Genomic DNA, 23,068 nt, shown 5'->3' with positions numbered 1-23,068 from the left:
ACATACATATACACATACATATATACAAACATATACATATACACATATACCTATATACATACATACACATACACATACCTACACATACACACCACCCGTGGCCCACGCACATACATGTACACATATGTACACACACACATATACATATCTATATATATACATACACACGCATACACATATACATACATACACATACATACATACATATGCATGCATACATACATACATACATACATACATACATACATGTACACATACACATACACATGTGCAAAACATACACATACACATGTGCAAAACATACACAACAAGCAAAACACAGCAGTGTATTCGGAGGATAAATTAGTGTATTCAGTGTATTAAGTGGGAACTGGTAACTCATTTCAGAGATTAAGAGCTTAGTTCCGCATCACTCTTTAATGACAGGAGTCACAGGTTAAATGAAGAGGATGATAGATGTAAGTAGTGTCAGGCTGATTTTATGTTAGGCTGTGCCATCAAAAGGACATCGATTTCCCACAAGGCCAACATTGCAGTTTTAAAAAATGTAATGGTATTAGACAGGGATATCATGGATGAGGAACAAACCAGCTGTTACAGTATCAAAACATGCACAGCCGTCTTGGTGAATCTTCATGGCAGCTGTGGTTTATTTAAAAAATAATAACACAAGGTTCAATTGGAGCTTTAGATTTTTCAAGGTCAAGACCAAACATCCAGTCTTAAATGTATTGTTGATGCTTTTTACGCTATGCGGATCGTAACCCTCAAAAAGATATTTCACTTGGCCAGAAAACCGTCAATGAGAGATTGCACTAAGTCTCTTCTGACTAGTCTGAATGTGTCGTCAGGAGATCGTCTCTCTGTCACGTTTCTGGAACACTTGGCTACATATTCATGTTTTATAGCAGCAGCATCAGTAACAAGTTGCTGTTCATTTGGCCAACGGAGCTTTTATTGGTCAGGGATGAGATGCAGCCTTTGGTCCGTTGCCTGAACCGTACAGTAGCTTATAATCAATGGCAGACTTGATGACACACTGAATTTCTCTTTCTCATCCTTTACTGCCTTTCAAACCAACACCCATTCCCCTCCTCTGGCTCCAGTATATTAGTCCCTTTTTTTGTTGTTTTTACCAGAAAGAGCTGAACGGTGCATTTTAGAGTGAATGTAAATATCTGTGTTGGTGTGATGATCCTTGTCACTGATCCACACTACTACCGTTTGAATTCTTAGAGGTTAAAGCTACGGTTGGTAACTTCACGAAAATAACTTTTGTCTTAAAACTGTCAGTATCTCCTTGAATGATTACATGAGACAGACTGTCAAACTAGGCAGCGCTGAATCAAGATCAACATGCAGCTACTGCATTGCCAACATTGTCAACATTGAGTGTGTTGCCATACCGTATTAGATCATGTTTATGCTTGGCTGAGATGCATTAGATGCGACTCAAAGGTCCACTAAAGCCAGTCGACAGTTTGTTTAGCTAATCTTAAAAAAAGAAGATTGAAAAAAGAAAACATGTCATTTTTACACCACTTTTGTACAGATTAAACAAAAAAGATATGACATGTTAGTTAGTGAGCTTTAGAGATGATGGGAGGTGAATATTTGTACCTTCGGACATAGCCAGGCTAGCTGTTTCCCCTGTTTTAACTTATAGTAACCGTACTGAAAAGAGAGGTGGGTTGGAGCACTAGAAAGATTGTCTTTGTGACTCAGATGCTTCAGTTTAGGTGTGACAGCATCAGGCCAGACAGGTTATTCTGCTGTCAGATACGCCCTTACAAAGTATTTAGAGTGCGTTGAAGGCAAGTTTTCTAGCATTGGATTGTGACATATTTGCTTGAATGCTGTTGAGCAACGACAGCGATTGTTCTTTACATCTTTAACAAACTTCTTCTATTTCTTCTGTTTCTTTAACTTGATCTCCTCCTGCATACTTTCAGCTACAGAAACTGTTCAGCTATCGACATTTTCAGCTCTTAAAGGAAATGCGTGCTATTACTTTTCTTGTTTCTAACTTTTACATTTTTCAGTTATTAAGCGTTTTATGAATTATTTTTCCACATATTTTTTCTATTCATCCTCAGCTAAATGCTCCTCAGGAAAAAAATTATTAACCCATCAACTTAGATGTTGGCAGCTGATTTCTTTATGAAGAATGATCCTTTGGGCGGAGGTACAAGGTCTTTACTTCTCTTTGATCTCATTTTATTTATTGGGGTCAGTGTATTGTGTAAACTAAAAACTTTTATAAAAGAATTCCCATGACACTGCGCAACTTGTGAAACTCCAGTTGTGCCATTCCCCCCTCCCTCATATCCTTGCAGCCAGATGCTCATGATTTATGGATTGTTTTAGATTGTCTCTCTCACGCACCCACACACACTCACACACACACACACACACACACACACACACCAGCGGCGCTGGTACTGGGGCACGATGTTCCAGTATGTGGACGGCAACATGCTGCGGCTGCTGGAGACTTTCCTGGAGTCCACCTCTCAGCTGCTCCTGCAGCTTTGCATCATGATCCAGGAGAACCGGGCCAGGTTGGATTATTCATAGCTTATTTTCTATTGCGTAATTACATGTCCTTTATTTCTGTCAAGAAGTGAGAGTAAGACAGGGGAAGTTGTATTTCACTTCCTTCTGATGAGGAAGAGAACGCGCCCGACAGTCCATGTCTATGTGTGTGAAACAGGGTTTCGGTTGGCAGAAAAACGAGGGGAAGGGAGGTGAATACGAAAAGCAGTGTAGAGACCCCTGTAGAGGAATAGAAGGACGGTAGAGGACATGGTGTAAAGGAGAGGAATAAAGGAGAGAAGAGCTAAAGGATGAAAGAGGAGGAGGAGGAGAAGAGAGATTATTCAATATAGATTCTTACTCAGTGCTTGTCAGACAAAAAGAACCTCAGGCTCAACCAGTTGGTAAAGTCTCAACTACTGCTCCAACACTCTGTCTATGCTGTAGTTTACAGATAGTGGTGTTTCAAAAATGGCCAAAGAAGTCATTGGAAACGGTGTTTTAATTACTCCTAGTTACAAAGCTACACAGAGGCTACTTGCGTGTAAGAAAAGAGGATGCTGTATTACCAATCAAAGCTGAGCGATGACTACGCAGCACGGAAATGTACATTTCTTCCTACTGCTGGGCATGTTGCTGCAGTCGGTGCCAGCAGGCTGGAGGCGCAAGACCCTTGAACTCAGGATTAAAGCAACACTCCTAACATGAGCTGGCATCACTCACAGTCTCCCAAAAAGCAACCGGAGACAGAAAGACAGAGAGATGGAGACAGCTACTGTCACTCAACATTCATTCTTATGACAGAGTAAAACGTGGGAACTTAGTTTTTGACAGAACTAAATAACTTTCTTTCGTTGATTCCTGTTTGTAAGCAACACACTGGGTGTTTTGAAAAATACACTTATTTATGTTCTTGTCCAGTGTGCAAAGATAAATAATAGTTTTTCAACTTTTAATGACACTTTTACACAATTAGTTCTTACTCCCAACTCGTTAAATACAGATGTTTAGTCAGTGCGCTTTGCTCCTGTATGTGATGTACCAGGCTTTTATGTTGACCCCTCCTGCAGGAATGAGCTGTAAGAACTTACATTAGTTTTTGCACTTCCAGTTCCTTCATGTCAAAGTCATTGGGTTTTTGGTTAGATGCCTGATATCAGGTCTGTTGTTACCACAAGCTGAAGACATCTCTGGTGTTTTTTTAATATGTTGCTAAATGACACTGCAAAATGTTTACCGATCGTTTCACATGAATTCATAAAAGTGAAGTTTATCTTTTTGAAAAAAAAGGATTAAGTCTATAAAACTTGTGTTCTGTGCTAATTTCCAGGGTTTGCCTTCCCCCAAAAAACATCCTTTCAGCTCTGCTGATTGACAGTAAGATTGCATGACATTGTATAACGTCCAGGAGAGTCTGCTGAGAGCAGGCAAGACGTGTGGTGTTTGGGTCAAATGAACAAAGGACTTTGTTAAACCATGCGACAGATGCAAAACTAAAAGTTAACTGTCACATGACTCGTTAATCACTCTTTTCCTAAATCTTTTCAAGTGTTTTGGTTGCCTGAACCTAACTTCCATTAAAAAGGAAAGTTTATTTTGAGAGGACAGTGTGCATGTAACAATCATATATTAAAAAATACTATAAGACACAATGCAAACTAAGGCCAGGAGTACCGAGTGTATCAATCTCCAAAGCCAAGGGACACTGACCAAGCGTCGCTATTTGACATTTTGGGTGTGAGAATGTGTTTATAAAATTAACAATCACTGTGTGAAACTTCCTGAAAAATGTTTTGTGTTACCACTAAGTAAATGTGTGTTATATTATTTACTATTGAACAGATCTTAATTGGGTCTTTAAGCTTTAATAAAATATTTATAGGCAGATACTAACAGCTGAAATGGTGCAGGCTGAAGCCAGAGCTCATTGCACGACACCAACCCTTATTACAAAGCACACATCTTCCCAAAATTGTCCCTCTTTTTACTAAAAACAACAAGGATATTTTCTAAATTGTTCTCAAACAAGTGAGGAAAACTTTGTGTTAATAGTGTTGAAAGATCCAAACTGTGATTTGTATTTATTTCCTGTATTTCAAGTTGTACGTCTCTCAGCATTTGAGCAGTATTCTGTGTGGGCAGCAGATACTGCCAAGTAAACAAGGCTGTTATTAACTATTAAACACTTCACAGCAGGGGCTGCAAAACACACACTTACAAAAATATACACAAATGCAAGTAGTATGGGAGAGTCTCAGTGCAGAGTCAGGGGCCTCTTTTTTGCCCTCTAGTCACAGTGAAATTGGATCTCTCTCTCTCTCTCTCTCTCTCTCTCTCTCTCTCTCTCTCTCTCTCTCTCTCTCTCTCTCTCTCTCTCTCTCTCTCTCTCTCTCTCTCTCTCAAATGACTCAGTAAGCAGAGTGTGAGATAACCTGATTCAGCTACAGACATCTGAGACTTCAAAACATGCTCATGTTCAATACTGTGAGCGGTTACAGAAATCCTCTTTTAGCTGATTTGAAGTGTTCAGTGAATCTCCTCACCAAAAATACTGGACTTTGACCTTTGACCTGCAACTGTAAAGTCATAAATCTCACATTATTGTCTTCCTATGACTTATTGTGTTTTTGGTAGAATTCATTGTTTCTGGGACACGGCATGGAGAGAAGAAAAGAGAGATCCAGGATACTTTGGTCCCTTTTTCTTTCATCGTACCATGACTTCTGTTTTCATTGTGGCCACAAGAGGGCCCTGTCTCACAGCCAGAGCTTGTGAGACAGGGCCTATCAGTGTAACAAAAGCTACAGAGAGGTCTATCTAGTGGTTGAATGTCTCATCTTGAATCCATTATTGTATATTTAAATTAAAAAAATGTATGCATACATCTCAGAAAAGTGTTAAAAATACCCAAAAACTGAAGGTCTACACTGCATTTAATACATTTTTGATTCATTGCTTGTACTAAAAATAGAATAATCAAGGGGTAGTGATGCAGAGGTCTGATAAAGCAGAATCCTGCTACACTGGGGCTGCAGTTGAATAGTCATTGTATTGGTAGTTTATGTCTCCTAGTTCAGGAGCAGGGTCAAAGTAAACAAAACTGGAGGAGGGAAGCTGGCTCTGCATTTAGCTGAAGATCCTGTGCTTGCCCAAGTGCGTCTGTGTCGCCGGGAGCTGTCCAAGGTAGCGAATAAGCGCCACTGCAAACACACCCAGGTCCGTATAGATAAGACATTACGAGACGCAGCCTCTACCCACTTGTGGAAATAATTAACACCATAAAGCCGAAGGTCTTCAGGCTCATTGTGCTGCTCGTTAAATGGACGTAATCACTGCTTCTAGATCAGTTGATTAAACTGTGTGACTTTGAGCGTGTTTAGCACTAAGGGTTATACTACAAATAAAAAAGCTACACAGGATTTGAAGGAGAATCACATAAGACAAGGTTGGAAAAACAAACTTAAATTGTGTACCCAAAATACAAATCTAACAAAAAAAACATACTATCCCAGTTACATCTACACTATGCAGACAGTTGGCTGCTGAGGTTTGGTGTCTTTTTTATGTTTTGAGATGTGTCTGTCTCAACCCCAATACTGTATTGAGGAAAATGTAATTAGCAGTTCTCACATCAGTGTTCCCATCACACTAAATAATCCACTGAACATCCAAAAAATCAATTTGCATGTCATAAAACCACATGAAGAAAGTATAAAAAAAATATATTCAAAATTTCAGTGACTTCACCATTTAATGACTGAAATGAAACATGACATGGAATACAGTTCAATGTACAGTACAGCTCTGAGACTACAGCGTTTCAATTAAAACGTTTACATCACTTAAAAAAAAAAAATCAAACAAACTTAAATGACAACATTAAAATATATTAGTTAGGTGTATTATGTGTAAAACATATTTTTCTCTTATCAACTAAATGTATAAATGTATATTCATCACTGACACAAATTGATATGGTGTTTTGGATGTTTTGAGGTAGAGTAAAGGAGTTAGTACTTTATGGGCTGAAGAAATCCTTACATTTTGTGAGTTGAATACATTTAGTGAGTTGAATACATTTACAATACAATTTATTGTTGGACAATCATTAAAAAAAATTAAACAAAAATAAACACAGGGCTGTTGGCAGGGCTCTTGGTAATGATGTGTTTTGGAGATACATTTAACTACGAGCAGAACCAAAAGTTGCACAGATTTTGATAGAAGTATTTCCCTGAATAGATTCTGATGTGTTTTTAATCAGTTCAGAGGAGCAGTACATCAATAACAGCACTACAGTAACAACCATTTGTACAGATCAGTTACAACCCTGTACTCCTTGTTCATGCCAACGTGCCGACAGGCCTGGCAGATAGCGTGTGCAAACGCATACTTCTCCTCAGTAAGATGACGTCTTGCAGTATAGAATCGTCGCCAATGGAAGTATCTCATGTAAGCCTCCTGATCCTTATCCAGGCCCAGGAGGAACTGAGCTAGTGCTAAGGCATTAGGAAAGTCGTTAACATGTATGAAGGATTCACCCGGGGCAAAGTCCTCGTAGTTTTTTCTCGGTGGGCCCAAAACTATCGGCACAGTGCCAACTGCCAGAGGTCCATTGAACGTTTCTGTAATGTAATCTCTGTGGATTGAATCCTCAAAGGAAAGGTAGAATTTGCAGCTGCTAATAGTCAAGAAATAGTTCTCCCCTTTGGCAGAGTTGTGGAAAACATCCACCTTCATGTGTTTTATAAGCTCTCTGTAGTAGCTGTAACTCTCCCCTGATGTTGTGTTGAGGTTGCCGCTATCCACAATCCAACAAAGCAATCGTTCCTTCTTGGGAAGTACAAAATTTTCACCTGAATTCTTGTAAGTAAGTCGCCACCGAACCTGGATATCTGCATCCTTCCTGTAGCTCAAGGTTAAGTTAAAAAGTCTTTGAAGGCCTTCGATCCTGCGTGTGTTGTTCGGTGAGTCTGTGTTGAACCAGATCCACCTCTGAAACCTGGCTCTAGGTGAGGTGGGGAGGTTGGAGAGGTCATCCTGAATAGCTCTGTGAAACACCAAAACTGCATGGGCTCTGGAGTACAAAGATCTATCATCTGTGAGGTGGCAGCTGTCAATTTTGAAAAGCTTCTTACAGTCTTGAAGATCAAACCTTTTGTTTTCAGGCCAAAACCACAGCAGCATTACAGGCTTGTCTGTCTGCTGTTTCACTGCCGAGCTGTTCGCCTGCTTTGTCCGCCATCCTGAAGGAGCCGGGGGACGATGACAATTTGGAGCTGGAGATGACTGGAGATACTGTAAAACCAAGACTACGGGTCCAGCCAGCAGGAGAATCGCCGTCAGGGTGGCTCGTAAAACATACAAAACTGAGGCCATCTTAAACCTGCAAGGAGAGAGGAATTGTCAAAATCATTTGCAAGACATTCATCGTCATTTGTTAAATTCTCAAAGAATTGAGATTGACAGAGTTTAAACTGTTGAATCAGAAGCAAATGTACTGTTAGTTTGCAAAAAGAATACAATAAAGTAAAAGTACAAAGAGTCATCAACATATCGTGAGTACAAAAGTATTTCATAAAAAAAAAAAAATACTGATTAGCAAGTCACTTTAGAAATAGTATTAATCCAAAAATAATTGCCTAACATGACTGAACATAGTTGCACATGGCTTGCACTGTTTTAATATCAATATTATGACAGAAAGCAGGAGTAGTAGTTTTGAAGCATGCCATATTAGGTCTATGGATTTGAACATATTAACATTAATACAACAGACTCACTGGTTGTCTGCACGGCTTTATGATTCTCCTCTCTGACTTTAGACGGTCGCACTGCGGCAGACAAAAGTAGTGTGAGGTCAGCTTTGTTAAAAGACATACTGATGTATAAATCCTGATCTTAAGGTCCCCATAAGCATTTTATTATTTAGCAACAGGTAAGAAGATGCACACGCTACTAAGGCAACTGCTGCATAACCCCACTCAATGCAAGCAGTGATAGTATGCACTAATAGCTTGTATACCTGTTCACTATTGTAAGAATATAAAATACAACTAAGTATATCAAACTGCTTTTACATAATACAAATCATCAAGTTTGTTTGCAAGTGAGCATAATTGCACCGCACACTGTCACATATGTATTGACATACGTCATTTCCACATCTGTATGAAGTCAACAACTGACTGTCAAATCAAATAAAGAAATACATAAATTATATCTCAAAAATATTTATTAGTTTTCAATTAACTGGATGAAATATAAATACTCTATTAATAAATACATATTCTTCTCATTTTAATTACAAGAATGGCTTGATTTAAAAATGGGAAGAAAAAAAACATTACTGAAAAAAAACACGGTACTGTATTATTCTCTTATAAAATGTGTGTGGGGGACTAGAAGTGTTATTGAAACCACTTGTTTCAACTATTTTCTCTGTTCACATTATAATTTACCAGTGAATGAATGCGTTAGGAATCTAATCATATTGGCTCTAAAATTCTAGTCCTTCATTTTGGATGAGAGTTGATACTTTTGTTCAAAAGAGTTGTGCTTTGTCTCGTAGCAAAGCTTCACATTGCGCTTTTAATAATAGTCTGAACACATGAGACAAGAGTTTTGAACTGCCTTTGGGAAGAATGAACATAGAAGACTCTGGTTAGAGAGTCTAGTTAAAGACTTTGGGTTCGCCGTCACTTTTTGGAGAACGCCACGTGAAATAACTTCTCTCACTCGCTTACTGATAAGACTGTTCCGTCTCTCAAGCGGCGAGGCTGATCCGAATGCGCATATTTGATCGGTCGAGTAGCAACACCTGATGTGATTTACATGCAAGTAATTGGTCGGTGAGTTTCCTGGAACGCTGAACAAGTGCCGTATGTGCCCGTGTTCTATGTTATCGCTTCAGATGGGACATTTGACTGAGGAGCCACCTACTCGTTACCAATTACAAATACTGGGTTCGATGTCAGACCCAACAGTCATTAATACATATTTGAAACAATTTATTGGTAATAAAAGGTGAGTATTGCATTGCTTTTTTTTAAATTCCTCGGGAATCTTTATATTTAGTATTTATTTGACTACAATGTGGTGGATCAGTACAAAGATCTAAAATTACCTGAATCAGTGACAGTCCCATATACAAGCAATTTATCAATTCATTACGATTAAAGTTTTACAGAAAAAAGGTAAAGCTATTTCCTCTCTAAACAAACAAATGTTGAAGCATGTCACCTTGCACAGTTAAAATTCACAAAAAGGATATTGCCATTATCAGCCAAGATCAGATATGTATACTCATTACAACATAGTCACAGGGAAGCAGTCCCTTTGTATTTACCCAGATTTGCATCCCCCTCTATCTTACTAGCGCCAGGTGTCTGTGTAAAACATAGTTAAAGCACAAATGTCATGACCAATAAGTAAATCTTACACACAATCTGTCAACAGCCTCCCTGTCTCTACCTCACCTTGTCCTACTGGATCATCTATTTGCAATGAACAAACAGGCAACGCATGTTAAGAGGCCGGTTTAACCATTGTGAGATGGACTTTTGCTTTAAAAAAAACACACTGAACAATTGAGTGGGAGATAATTACATGAAAGGGTTGATAAAAATGTGATTTCATTAGATTACCAAAATCACCATACGAGCACCTCTGAAGCGCACCAATTTGTAGACAGAGTAGCTGTTTCTGCCTTTCTTTAGGTCTTAAAGCTAACTGTCTACTACAGAGACAATACATCAACAACATGTACAACATTCCCATGGCTTTTTTCAGCCAGTTGATCACAAATACTTAACAGAATACAGTGTGCAGCTTCCTCAAGTATCTATCTGCACGTATGAGCCACTATCAAACAACGTTCTCATTGACGTCTTTATGTAAAGTACCACTCATAAAGGTCATGAACGACATGGAAATCTCGGTCTCTTGAAATGTGGTCGCAGGCGAGGCAGACAGGATGAATGAATTCATTGCTGGTTGACAGCAGATGAGGAGTGGCTGTGAAGAACTTCCTCCACTCAAAGTAACGTGCGTACGCCTCATCATTCATGTTGAGCAGAAAGTCTGCCAGTGACTTTGCATCTGGGAAATCATTTATGTGAATGAAGGCGTCGCCGGGAAGAAACTGCTCGTAGTTTTCTCTGGGCGGACCCAAAACTACAGGAACCGTCCCCGCCACGAGGGGCCCATTAACCTTCTCTGTGATGTAGTCTCTGTGGATCGAGTTCTCAAATGAGAGGTAAAACTTACAGCTAGCAATGGTTGAATAATATTCATCGTAACTCAAAAGTGGCCCTCCATAAGCTTTACCAAAGACGTGGATCTTGATGTGTTTGGATAGTTCACGATAATATTGTTCTCTCACAGCCGTTCCAGTATAAAGCAGGTTGTTACTGACAATCCAGCACACTAGTTTGTCTTTCTTGGGCAGAACAAAGTCATCTTTCACTGTCTGTCTGATTGTGAGCTCATTCCTGACGGTGATGTCAGCGTCTCTTCTGTAGCTCAGTGTTAAGTTGAACAGGTGGTCCAGGCCTGTAATCTTAATTGTGTTCGTTGGTGATTCCACATGGAACCAAATCCACTTCTGAAAAGATGGACGGGGGCACCGCGGCAATTTTTTCAAACGCCAGTCTATATCTTTGTGGAAAAAAATGACTCCCTGTGCCTTGCTGTAGAGGGATCTATCATCTGTCAGAACACAGCTATCAATGTGGAAGTAGCTAGAGCAGACTTTGAAATCAAACTTCACACCGAGAGGCCAGAACCACAGCAGGACTATGGGCTTTTCATGTGGATCCACGACCTGACGATATTCCTCTTGAGATAATGTAGGGGGGCAAACGGGAGATGTAAGCTCAAAATACAGAATAAATGCCAGAATAGATCCCATGAGGCAGATAGCAGCTATAATTATTAACCACATGGTTTTCTTGGAAGCCGGCATCGTCATTATCTGTGGAAGTAGAGAGTGAAGCATACACTTAGAAAACTACTTCAGGAGTTGCAAATACTTAAATCTTTAATGCAAAAGTTTAACTCGGGAAACAATATGCATTTTTTTGATGCCAAGTTGAAGGTATAAAAGGCCTCTGCAGACAGATTCCCTCCAGCATTCATAGCTATAACTACAGAAGATATTACACCGTAATTCTTGCGTATCCCACAAACTAATTTAATATCTTATGCACATAATCATTAATGAGGAAGTATAACAACCTCATTTCAGGGGGAATTGTTGGTTTTGGTCCAACAAGCAGCGATCTTTCAGCCAGGAGATCTTTGTTTGTTCTCCATGTACACTGCATCACTTCATATTTATTTTTTATCTAAACTGAATTAAGTATATTTGTTACCTAAACCTCATTTTGTTTTCTGTGAAGACAGTTATTTATTTTGAAAAGACCATATTTGTAAGGAAACTAACTGATACCTGTTGCTGGCTTTTGTAGAAAAATGCCCCACAACTTTGTGTATTTCAGCATGAAACAAATCAATGCTGAACATTCTGCATTTCAAGTTGTGTCTCTGGGGGCTTATCAAACCATCAGCTCTGACAATTATTTTGCATTACAAACAATCTTTAAAAGCAACATAACCCTCAGATATATTGTTGTCGTGGTTTGATTACCTTAGGTTAAGCAGCAGCGTGTATAGCCGATCCCGTACTGCCGTCAGAAATCCTTATCAGGGTTTACTTCCTGTTGTAACGACCGGGTGTGAAGAGCAAAAACTCAAGGGCTGAAGGAGACGACAGGAGTCCATTTAAGGCAAAAATCCAAAACGTTCTTTACTTAGCAAAGACAACAGCAAAAGGACAAAACTAGAAAAACTAGCGATGGGGGTGACGAAACATGCAGAGGTGCGACACGGACAAAGAGGCAGATGTGGAAACAATCAGGGCGAGGCTTCACAAGCAGGTGAAAGGCACACAAGGAGGGAGGAGTCAGACAGGTGAAGGGAATAATCAATCAGTGGCAACGAAGGCAGAAAGGGGGCAGGAAGTGCGGAGACACTGATCACAAAATAAAACAGGAAACCATCCAATATCGTGACAGTCATTTGCATCCCATTAAAATTATATGTTTCCAGATGATTTAATTATGTTAAACTACTACTTGTACTACTAAGGACACAGTTGTCGCAGGAGTATTGGTGTTTTCTCTGTCGTCTGTTACCTGCTACAAAACTGCAGTGATTATTTATATCCAGAGTGTGGTATTTATACTGTGTTCTGTGTCCTGCTTATTAACGCAGGGATAATTCATGATTTTTTTGGGTTTAGTATATTTTGAAATTCTGATTGTGACGTCATTATTAAATAACCCAGAATATGATTAAGGTTTCTCTTCAACACTGAAAATAATTGATTGGGCTCAATGTTTTAGTTTAGACTTAAATGATATAACTCATCAAACCTGACACCCAGGATTGATCCGCCTCACTTGACTGAATGGAAATTACTACAATTATAGCCATAATAAAAGTTGAGGAAATTAACAGATCATGAAAAGACAAATCATTTTGTCTAAATGAAGAATGTGTTTTGTCAGACGGTAAATCAGAAAACAAATCAAATATATAGAGTTTATCTTTATCCGTCTTCACTCTGGTATGAAACTCCAGTGATCAGTCTGATCAGCTGCAGTGTCCAATCAAATAACTGATGAACCCCACTTTCGTTTCAGAAAACACACTGAAGACATGATAGGGAGATGATTACATGAAAGTGTTGAGAAACAAAGTTTATAGAAGGTTATCAAAATTGTTACATTAACAAAATCAGCCTACTAGCACCTCTAACGTGCACAAATAAGTAGACAGAGGAGCTGTTTCTCCTTTTCTTTAAGTCTTTAAGCTAACTGTCTACTACAGAGACAATACATTTCCAAAACGTACAACATTCCCATGGCTTATTTCAGCCAGTTGATCACAAATACTTAAAACAGAATACATTGTGCAGCTTCCTCAAGTATCTATCTGCACGTATGAGCCACTATCAAACAACGTTCTCATTGACGTCTTTATGTAAAGTACCACTCATAAAGGTCATGAACGACATGGAAATTTCGGTCTCTTGAAATGTGGTCGCAGGCGAGGCAGACGGGATGAATGAATTCATTGTTGGTTGACAGCAGATGAGGAGTGGCTGTGAAGAACTTCCTCCACTCAAAGTAACGTGCGTACGCCTCATCATTCATGTTGAGCAGAAAGTCTGCCAGTGACTTTGCATCTGGGAAATCATTTATGTGAATGAAGGCGTCGCCGGGAAGAAACTGCTCGTAGTTTTCTCTGGGCGGACCCAAAACTACAGGAACCGTCCCCGCCACGAGGGGCCCGTTAACCTTCTCTGTGATGTAGTCTCTGTGGATCGAGTTCTCAAATGAGAGGTAAAACTTACAGCTAGCAATGGTTGAATAATATTCATCGTAACTCAAAAGTGGCCCTTCATAAGCTTTACCAAAGACGTGGATCTTGATGTGTTTGGATAGTTCACGATAATATTGTTCTCTCACAGCTGTTCCAGTGCTAGGGGCTTTGTTACTGACAATCCAGCACACTAGTTTGTCTTTCTTGGGCAGAACAAAGTCATCTTTCACTGTCTGTCTGATTGTGAGCTCATTCCTGACGGTGATGTCTGCATCTCTTCTGTAGCTCAGTGTTAAGTTGAACAGGTGGTCCAGGCCTGTAATCTTAATTGTGTTCGTTGGTGATTCCACATGGAACCAAATCCACTTCTGAAAAGATGGACGGGGGTCCTGCGGCAGGTTTTTCAAACGCCAGTCTATATCTTTGTGGAAGAAAATGACTCCCTGTGCCTTGCTGTAGAGGGATCTATCATCTGTCAGAACACAGCTATCAATGTGGAAGTAGCTAGAGCATCCTTTAAAATCAAACTTCACACCGATAGGCCAGAACCACAGCAGGACTATGGGCTTTTCATGTGGATCCATGACCTGACGATATTCCTCTTGAGATAATGTAGGGGGGCAAACGGGAGATGTAGGCTCAAAATACAGAACAAATGCCAGAATAGAGGCCGTGAGGAAAATAGCGGCAATATTTCTCAACCACAGTGTTTTCTTGGAAGCCGGCGTCATCATCATCTGTGGAAGTAGAGTGTGAAGCATACACTTAGATAACTACTTCAGGAGTTGCAGCAAAAATGTTACATTTTTAATCCAAAACATTAACTTGGGAAAAACAATATGCATTTCTTTGACACCAAGTTGAAGGTATAAAAGGCCTCTGCAGGCAGATTCCCTCCAGCATTCATTAGCTATACCTACACAAAATATTACAGCGTAATTCCTGCGTATCCCACAAACTAATTTAATATCTTATGCACATAATCATTGAGGAAGTACAACAACCTCATTTCAGAAGGGAATTGTTGGTTTTGGTTCAACAAGCAGCGATCTTTCAGCCAGGAGATCTTTGTTTGTTCCCCATGTCAACATCCATCCATCCATTATCTTAACCGCTTATCCACATTAGGGTCGCGGGGCGCTGGCGCCGAGCCCAGCTGTCAAGGAGCGAAGGCAGGGTACACCCTGGACAAGTCGCCAGTCCATCACAGGGCAGACATATAGACAGACAACCATTCACGCTCACATTCACACCTACCGGCAATTTAGAGTCCAATTAACCTATGCAGCATGTCTTTGGACTGTGGGAGGAAGCCGGAGAACCTGGAGAGAACCCACGCTGACACAGGGAGAACATGCAAACTCCACACAAGGATCTGCCAGACCAGTATCCGAACCACAGACCCTCTTGCTGTGAGGCGTCAGTGCTAGCCACTACACCACCGTGCAGACCCCCATGTCAACATTTGCAATGGATTTGTCACTTAACTGGCACTGCATCACTTCATATTTATTTTATCTAAACTAAATTAAGTAGATTTGTTACCTAAACCTCATTTTGTTTTCTGTGAAGACAGTTATTTATTTTGAAAAGACCTTACTTGTAATGAAGAAACTAACAGATAACTGTTGCTGGCTTTTGTAGAAAAATGCCCCACAACTTTGTATATTTCAGCATGAAACAAATTAATGCTGAACATTCTGCATTTCAAGTTGTGTCTCTGGGGGCTTATCAAACCATCAGCTCTAACAATTATTTTGCATTACAAACAATCTTTAAAAAGCAACATAACCCTCAGATATATTGTTGTCGTGGTTTGATTACCTTAGGTTAAGCAGCAGCGTGTATAGCCGATCCCGTACTGCCGTCAGAAATACATATGAGGTTACTTGTTGTAATGACCGGGTGTGAAGAGCAAAAACTCAAGGGCAGGAGGAGACGACAGGAGTCCATTTAAGGCAAAAATCCAAAACGTTCTTTACTTAGCAAAGACAACAGCAAAAGGACAAAACTAGAAAAACTAGCGATGGGGGTGACGAAACATGCAGGGGTGCGACACGGACTAGAGAAAGACAATCCTGCAACAGGCAGGGGGATGACAGACTAAATACACAGTAAGACAAGCTACGAGGCACAGGTGGAAACAATCAGGGCGAGGCTTAACAAGCAGGTGAAAGGCACACAAGGAGGGAGGAGTCAGACAGGTGAAGGGAATAATCAATCAGTGGCAACGAAGGCAGAAAGGGGGCAGGAAGTGCGGAGACACTGATGACACAAAAGACCACAAAATAAAACAGGAAGCCACCCAACACTGACAGTCATTTGATTGCGTCAGACCATTCGATTGCGCTGATGAGATCAGTTTTTGATTATGGATGTGCAGTGTTTGGAACTGCGGCAAAAACAGCATTAAAAAAGTTGGAAGTGGTACAAGCCAAAGCTCTGAGACTCTGTTGTGGTGCTTTGAGAACAAGCCCGGTGTCGGCACTTATGGGGCCTGTCTCACGAAGCTGGATTTCAGCTTGGCGAGGTAACGTCTGGATTAACTCTGGGTTTTCTGTCTCACGAAGCTGGTTCACTTCTTTGCGGGGGTCTGTTGCCCCGGCAACTTACACTGAACGCCTAACCTGCTCTGGAGCAGGTTAAGTTCCCGGATAAGATCTCAGCGGGGATAAAAGACGCCGACTGGCCAATGATTGTCTTGGAAAAATGACCTGCCCATTACTACAGAATCCCATTGAGGAAGGCGCACGGACAGTAAGAGCAGAGCTCTGCAGAGAGCGCGTGTTTCGTGACCGGCAAAATCATCCATCATACATGAAGCCTGGAAGATATAACAAACTCACTGACCGCTTTGAACTATGTTCTTGTGTTTCGTTTTAACTTGCTTTCATGTTCTTTTAGCGCCACTGTGGTTGCAACTGAAATGAGGTTCAATTGTTAAAACGAAAAGATAATCAAAATAGGCACATACATTTGAGACTGATTTAATTTTACACTCCCAGTAATTTACGCATTGACGGAATCAGTGTTTTTTTTGACACTATTCCTCGCAGCTTCTGGTTACTGCAGTAGTGTTGCTTGCTCGTATTCTCTCTATTTTTCGTATATTCTTAAGATTATGTTTTGCTCCGTTGTAAAATACGTTGCTCTCGGCTCCTTCATGGTGCACAATTGGTCTAACCGAGTTAACGCCGCCCCTTTTATGTGCATGAGCACAGATGTAGATGAGACACTCCTGGGTTGACTTAACGAGTTGATAACCGGCTTTGTGAGACCGCGGACATCTGGTTAAGTGCAGCTTGATAACTGAGGGAAACCCCGGGTATGTTAACGCAGCTTCGTGAGACAGGCCTCAGGTGGAGGAGATGCCGCTGCAGTTGAGACGTAAGCACTTAATGTTGCGCTATTGGGCATGCCCTGGACAAGCACCCGACCAAAGGTGCTCCTGCCATGTTGGGAAAGCGAAAGGGCTAAACGGGACTGCTTTGCGTGGAATAGTAGACAAAAATGTATCAGATACTTTTCTCAGTTTGAACAAAACCCAGGCTCTTAAAACATTTGTAATATAGCAGGAAAGGTGGAGAATAGGCTAAAAACAACATATCAATCATTTACCCTGGCATACACAGATGGATCTAAAGATCCTATTACAGGTAGAACTGTTTTTTCATCACTATGAGGTAAAGCGGAGATCGTCAGACCATTTGTCCGTGTACACAGTCGAGACATTGGCCATTTTAACAGCACTACAGTGGGTGGAGGAGGGTCAGATAAGGAAGGTCATCATTTGTTCGGATTCCAGTTCAACATTAGTGTCATTACAATCACTCACATCTCACAGCAGGCAGGATTTAATCAACGAAATATACGAAGCACTTTTCGTCTAAAACATTTGGGTATATTGGCAGTGTTTATGTGGGTGCCTGCAAAGGGAAACGAAACAGCAGATAGGCTAGCAAAACAAGCATTGGATTGTCAAAGTAAGAGGGACATTTTATTTAGTGAAGCAGAAGCAAAAGCAATAATTAAAAGAAACGTGATTGAGGAATGGCAGCACGGGTGGGAGGCAGGAGACACCTGTATAAAATACAGAAGGTTGGCAAGGGCATCCACGTTGAGCACTGGTGAGGAAAGTATGTTGACCAGAATCAGGATTAGGCACACAAGGCTAAACAAAACAATGCAAATATTAAATAAAACACCCAACAGGACTATGCAAGCACTGCAAGACCACAGAAACAGCATAGCATGTTATTTGGCATTGCCAGAAGTACAAAAGGGAGCGACAGAGGCTGCAGAGGAGGTTGGCATAAGAGGGGGATACAAGTGAGGGATGCAATAACCTTGGGGGCAGGAAAGGTGCTGCAGTATTTGAAGGAGACAGGGTTGAAAGGAAGAATTTAGGGCGCTGAAGGTGACAGGGCTGGCTTTGTATGTTGATTTCTTTATTTGGTTATATTTGAATGTAGTTTATTTAAATCATTTATTTGTTTATTTTGTGTTTTGTTTTCTCCCCTTTTTTGGGAGGATGGAAAAGTGGATTTTTCTGGTTCACAAGTCATGACAGTGGGTAGCGATGATGCACCATTTTGGATGCCAGCCACCTAAAACCAAGAAAAGAAGAAGGAGGCCTCCTCTTTCTCTCAGGTAACTAACCCTGCCCCTCCATCCTCCACTCTGCCCACTCACACATTACGTCACATGTCACGGCCCACACCACAGACAATACAACACTGGATCTCTTCTATGTCAACGTCAAAGAGGTATACACGTCAACACCTTTCCCTGCCCTGGGAAGATCTAACCACATCCTGGTGCACCTCCTGCCTGTGTACACACCTCTTGTACACAGGCAGCCATTTGTAACTCAGTCAAACGATGGTTCGATGAAGCAGAGAAGGCTTTGAAGGACTGTTTTGAGTCAACTGTGTCGGCAGTAGTCAGTGATGCCGGCGGGAGGACATATCACATCGACAGTCTCACAGATTGCATAACAGACGACAAACTTGTTTTGAGAAACCCATACTCACCAGGACTGTACGATGTTTTTCAAAAAGCAAATCCTGGATCACTCCTGAAATAAAGACACTCCTCCAAGAGATGAGGATTTTTCGGTCAGAAAATGAGGAGCTGAGGACTTTGCAGAGGGAACGTAGGAGAACCAGGGAGTAGTGTCCAGGACAAAGAGGGAGGAGCAGCTGTAGCATAAGCACATCAGCGAGGTCTGGAAAGGCCTCAAGGTAAATTCTGGCAACAAGGGGCCCCAACCAACAGCCTGTAGGAGCAAAAGTGTGTGAATGACCAGAACTTATTCTTTAAAAAGATTCAATCAGTCATCTACCTCTCCCACCACATGCATTTTTTTTAATTCCTCAAGAATTTTTATTTGACAAAAGCATTGTTGAGCAGTACAAAGAGCCAAGATGTTACCTGTAAAATTACCTGACTCAGTGACATTCACATTAGGAGCATTTTATCATTTCATTCTATAAAGTTTTACATAAATGATTGAAACTATTACCTCTCTACACTAAAACAAATGTAAAAGCATGTCACCTTGCACTGTTAATTCATAAAAGATATTGACATTATCAGCCAGGATCATACATGTATAGAGTAACAACAGTCTCCCAGAAGCAGTCCCTTTGTATTTACCTATATTTGCATCACCCCCTCTATCTTACTAGTGCCAACATTTATCCATTCCTGAGGTGCCTGTGAAAAACATAATAAAAAAGGCACAAAGGACATCACAGATAAGCAAATACTAGACGCAATCTGTCAAAAGCCTCTTTGTCTCTACCTCACCTGAGGCCTGTCTCACAAAGCTGGATTTCGGTTTAGTGAGGTAACTTCTGGATTAACTCTGGGTTTTCCATCTCACAAAGCTGGTTCACTTCTTAGCGGGATACGTTGCCCCGGTAAAGCCTAGTTTATGGTTCTGCGTCACGTCGACGCCGTACCTACACCGTCAGCGTGACGCAGTCATTGAGCATTCAAAGTTCTGCATCGAGGGACCGAGTTGTTCTGTGTGGTTTCAGGGGTTATAGCTGAATCCTTGCTTTTTCTTCCGGTCACATTAAAAACAGTAAACAATGGCGACCGAGGAGGAGCAGCTGTATTTGGAGTCGGAGCTCATCAATATTGAAGAGAAATTGCTAACATTGCAAATGTTGAAGCGCAAGCGACCGATAAGACATTTAGTAGTCTGTACAACCACTAAAAAAAATAAATTAAAAAAAAGGAACTGCTAGAAACTACGTTCTGAGCGGACCAATCACAGCGCTTGCAGTCCGCGTCGATGCTACACGTAGTTAGGATTTTGGGGAGGTGCACGTCAGGCTACGGCGTAGGGGTGTGCGTCGACGCGGTACAGACGCCGTGGGTACGCCGATGATCTGACGCAGAAGCATGAACTAGGCTTAACGGAGTAAACTCCGCCCCTTTTGTGTGCGCGAACACAGATCTAGATGAGACACTCTGGGTTGACTTAACGAGTTGATAACTGGCTTTGAGAGACCAAAAAGCGAGATCGTGGACATCTGGTTAAGTGCAGCTGGATAAGTGAGGGAAACCCCGGGTATGTTCATCCAGCCTTGTAAGACAGGCCCCGGGTCCTACTGGATCTTCTATTTGCAATAAATAAACTGGCAACACATGTTAAGAGGACGGTTTAACTATTGTGAGATGAACTTTTGCTACAGAAAACACTGAACAAGTGATAGGGAGATGATTACATGAAAGTGTTCAGGAAAAAAAGTTTATAGGAGGTTATCCAAATTGTTACATTAATAACAAAATCAGCCTACCATCACCTCTAACGTGCACAAATATGTAGACAGAGGAGCTGTTTCTCCTTTTCTTTAAGTCTTGAAGCTAACTGTCTACTACAGAGACAATACATTTCCAAAACGTACAACATTCCCATGGCTTATTTCAGCCAGTTGATCACAAATACTTAAAACAGAATACAGTGTGCAGCTTCCTCAAGTATCTATCTGCGCGTATGAGCCACTATCAAACAACGTTCTCATTGACGTCTTTATGTAAAGTACCACTCATAAAGGTCATGAACGACATGGAAATTTCGGTCTCTTGAAATGTGGTCGCAGGCGAGGCAGACGGGATGAATGAATTCATTGTTGGTTGACAGCAGATGAGGAGTGGCTGTGAAGAACTTCCTCCACTCAAAGTAACGTGCGTACGCCTCATCATTCATGTTGAGCAGAAAGTCTGCCAGTGACTTTGCATCTGGGAAATCATTTATGTGAATGAAGGCGTCGCCGGGAAGAAACTGCTCGTAGTTTTCTCTGGGCGGACCCAAAACTACAGGAACCGTCCCCGCCACGAGGGGCCCGTTAACCTTCTCTGTGATGTAGTCTCTGTGGATCGAGTTCTCAAATGAGAGGTAAAACTTACAGCTAGCAATGGTTGAATAATATTCATCGGAACTCAAAAGTGGCCCTCCATAAGCTTTACCAAAGACGTGGATCTTGATGTGTTTGGATAGTTCACGATAATATTGTTCTCTCACAGCTGTTCCAGTGCTAGGGGCTTTGTTACTGACAATCCAGCACACTAGTTTGTCTTTCTTGGGCAGAACAAAGTCATCTTTCACTGTCTGTCTGATTGTGAGCTCATTCCTGACGGTGATGTCAGCGTCTCTTCTGTAGCTCAGTGTTAAGTTGAACAGGTGGTCCAGGCCCGGTACCTTTCCTGTGTTCCTCGGCGACTCCACGTTGTACCAAATCCACTTCTGAAAAGATGGACGCGGGTCCTGCGGCATGTTTAAAAAATTCCAGTTTATATCTTTTTGGTAGAAAATGACTCCCTGTGCCTTGCTGTAGAGGGATCTATCATCTGTCAGAACACAGCTATCAATGTGGAAGTAGCTAGAGCAGACTTTGAAATCAAACTTCACACCGATAGGCCAGAACCACAGGAGGACTATGGGCTTTTCATGTGGCTCCACGACCTGACGATATTCCTCTTGAGATAATGTAGGGGGGCAAACGGGAGACATTGGCTCAAAATACAGAATAAATGCCAGAATAGACCCTATGAGGCAGATAGCAGCTATATTTCTTAACCACAGCGTTTTCTTGGAAGCCGGCATCATCATCATCATCTGTGTAAGTAGAGAGTGAAGCATACACTTAGAAAACTACTTCAGGAGTTGCAAATACTTAAATCTTTAATGCAAAAGTTTAACTCGGGAAACAATATGCATTTTTTTGATGCCAAGTTGAAGGTATAAAAGGCCTTTGCAGACAGATTCCCTCCAACATTCATTAGCTATACCTACACAAAATATTACAGCGTAATTCTTGCGTATCCCACAAACTAATTTAATATCTTATGCACATAATCATTAATGAGGAAGTATAACAACCTCATTTCAGGGGGAATTGTTGGTTGGGTCCAACAAGCAGCGATCTTTCAGCAGGAGATCTTTGTTTGTTCCCCATGTCAACATCAAATCAATGCTGAAAAATTCTGCATTTCAAGTTGTGTCTTTGGGGGCTTATCAAACCATCAGTTCTGACAATTATTTAGCATGTCAAATCATCTTTTAAAAGCAACATAACCCTCAGATATATTGTGGTCTTGGTTTGATTACCTTAGCAGCGTGAAAAGCCGATCCCGCACTGCCGTCAGAAATACATATCAGGTTACCTCCTGTTGTGAAGAGCAAAAACTCAAGGGCTGAAGGAGACGACAGGAGTTCATTTAAGGCAAAAATCCAAAATGTTCTTCACTTAGCAAAGACAACAGCAAAAGAACAAAACTAGAAAAACTAGCGATCTGGGTGACGAAACATGCAGGGGTGCGACACGGACTAGAGAAAGACGATCCTGCAACAGGCAGGGGGATGACAGACTAAATACACAGTAAGACAAGCTACGAGGCACAGGTGGAAACAATCAGGGCGAGGCTTAACAAGAAAGTGAAAAGCACACAAGGAGGGAGGGGTCAGACAGGTGGAGGGAATAATCAATGGCCCAATCCCAGTCTCTACCCTAAACCCTCAATAAACTCTGAACCCTCAGAGACTCACTGATGTCAGCTGCTAACTGGTTGAGTGTGAGAGTCTGTGAGGTTTGAGCTGGTGTAAATATGAATGGAACAGCACTTTACTGCA

General features: G+C 41.1%; 4 protein-coding genes across 4 annotated transcripts; all 4 read right to left on the bottom strand.

Moving 5' to 3' along the window:
- Positions 1-6,525: 6,525 nt before the first annotated feature.
- LOC137784825 (4-galactosyl-N-acetylglucosaminide 3-alpha-L-fucosyltransferase 9-like) lies at positions 6,526-7,914 on the bottom strand. The gene has a single exon (XM_068575770.1). It carries the CDS (start codon positions 7,912-7,914, stop codon positions 6,829-6,831), a length of 1,086 nt encoding a protein of 361 aa, XP_068431871.1. The 3' UTR covers positions 6,526-6,828.
- Positions 7,915-10,426: 2,512 nt separating this feature from the next.
- On the bottom strand, positions 10,427-11,506 carry LOC137784745 (4-galactosyl-N-acetylglucosaminide 3-alpha-L-fucosyltransferase 9-like). Its single transcript, XM_068575638.1, has one exon. It carries the CDS (start codon positions 11,504-11,506, stop codon positions 10,427-10,429), a length of 1,080 nt encoding a protein of 359 aa, XP_068431739.1.
- A 2,071-nt stretch (positions 11,507-13,577) lies between these two features.
- LOC137784719 (4-galactosyl-N-acetylglucosaminide 3-alpha-L-fucosyltransferase 9-like) lies at positions 13,578-14,657 on the bottom strand. Its single transcript, XM_068575594.1, has one exon. It carries the CDS (start codon positions 14,655-14,657, stop codon positions 13,578-13,580), a length of 1,080 nt encoding a protein of 359 aa, XP_068431695.1.
- A 6,298-nt stretch (positions 14,658-20,955) lies between these two features.
- Positions 20,956-22,048, bottom strand: LOC137784766 (4-galactosyl-N-acetylglucosaminide 3-alpha-L-fucosyltransferase 9-like). The gene has a single exon (XM_068575669.1). It carries the CDS (start codon positions 22,046-22,048, stop codon positions 20,969-20,971), a length of 1,080 nt encoding a protein of 359 aa, XP_068431770.1. The 3' UTR covers positions 20,956-20,968.
- Between the last annotated feature and the right edge of the window lie 1,020 nt (positions 22,049-23,068).

Source organism: Clinocottus analis, unplaced genomic scaffold (genome assembly GCF_023055335.1).
Source record: "Clinocottus analis isolate CAN_PGR_092001 unplaced genomic scaffold, fCliAna1.0.p SCAF_14, whole genome shotgun sequence".
In the NCBI taxonomy this organism is placed as follows: Eukaryota; Metazoa; Chordata; class Actinopteri; order Perciformes; family Cottidae; genus Clinocottus; species Clinocottus analis.
The sequence above is the reverse complement of the archived record's forward strand: the minus strand, read 5'-3'. Positions and strand labels throughout refer to the sequence as shown.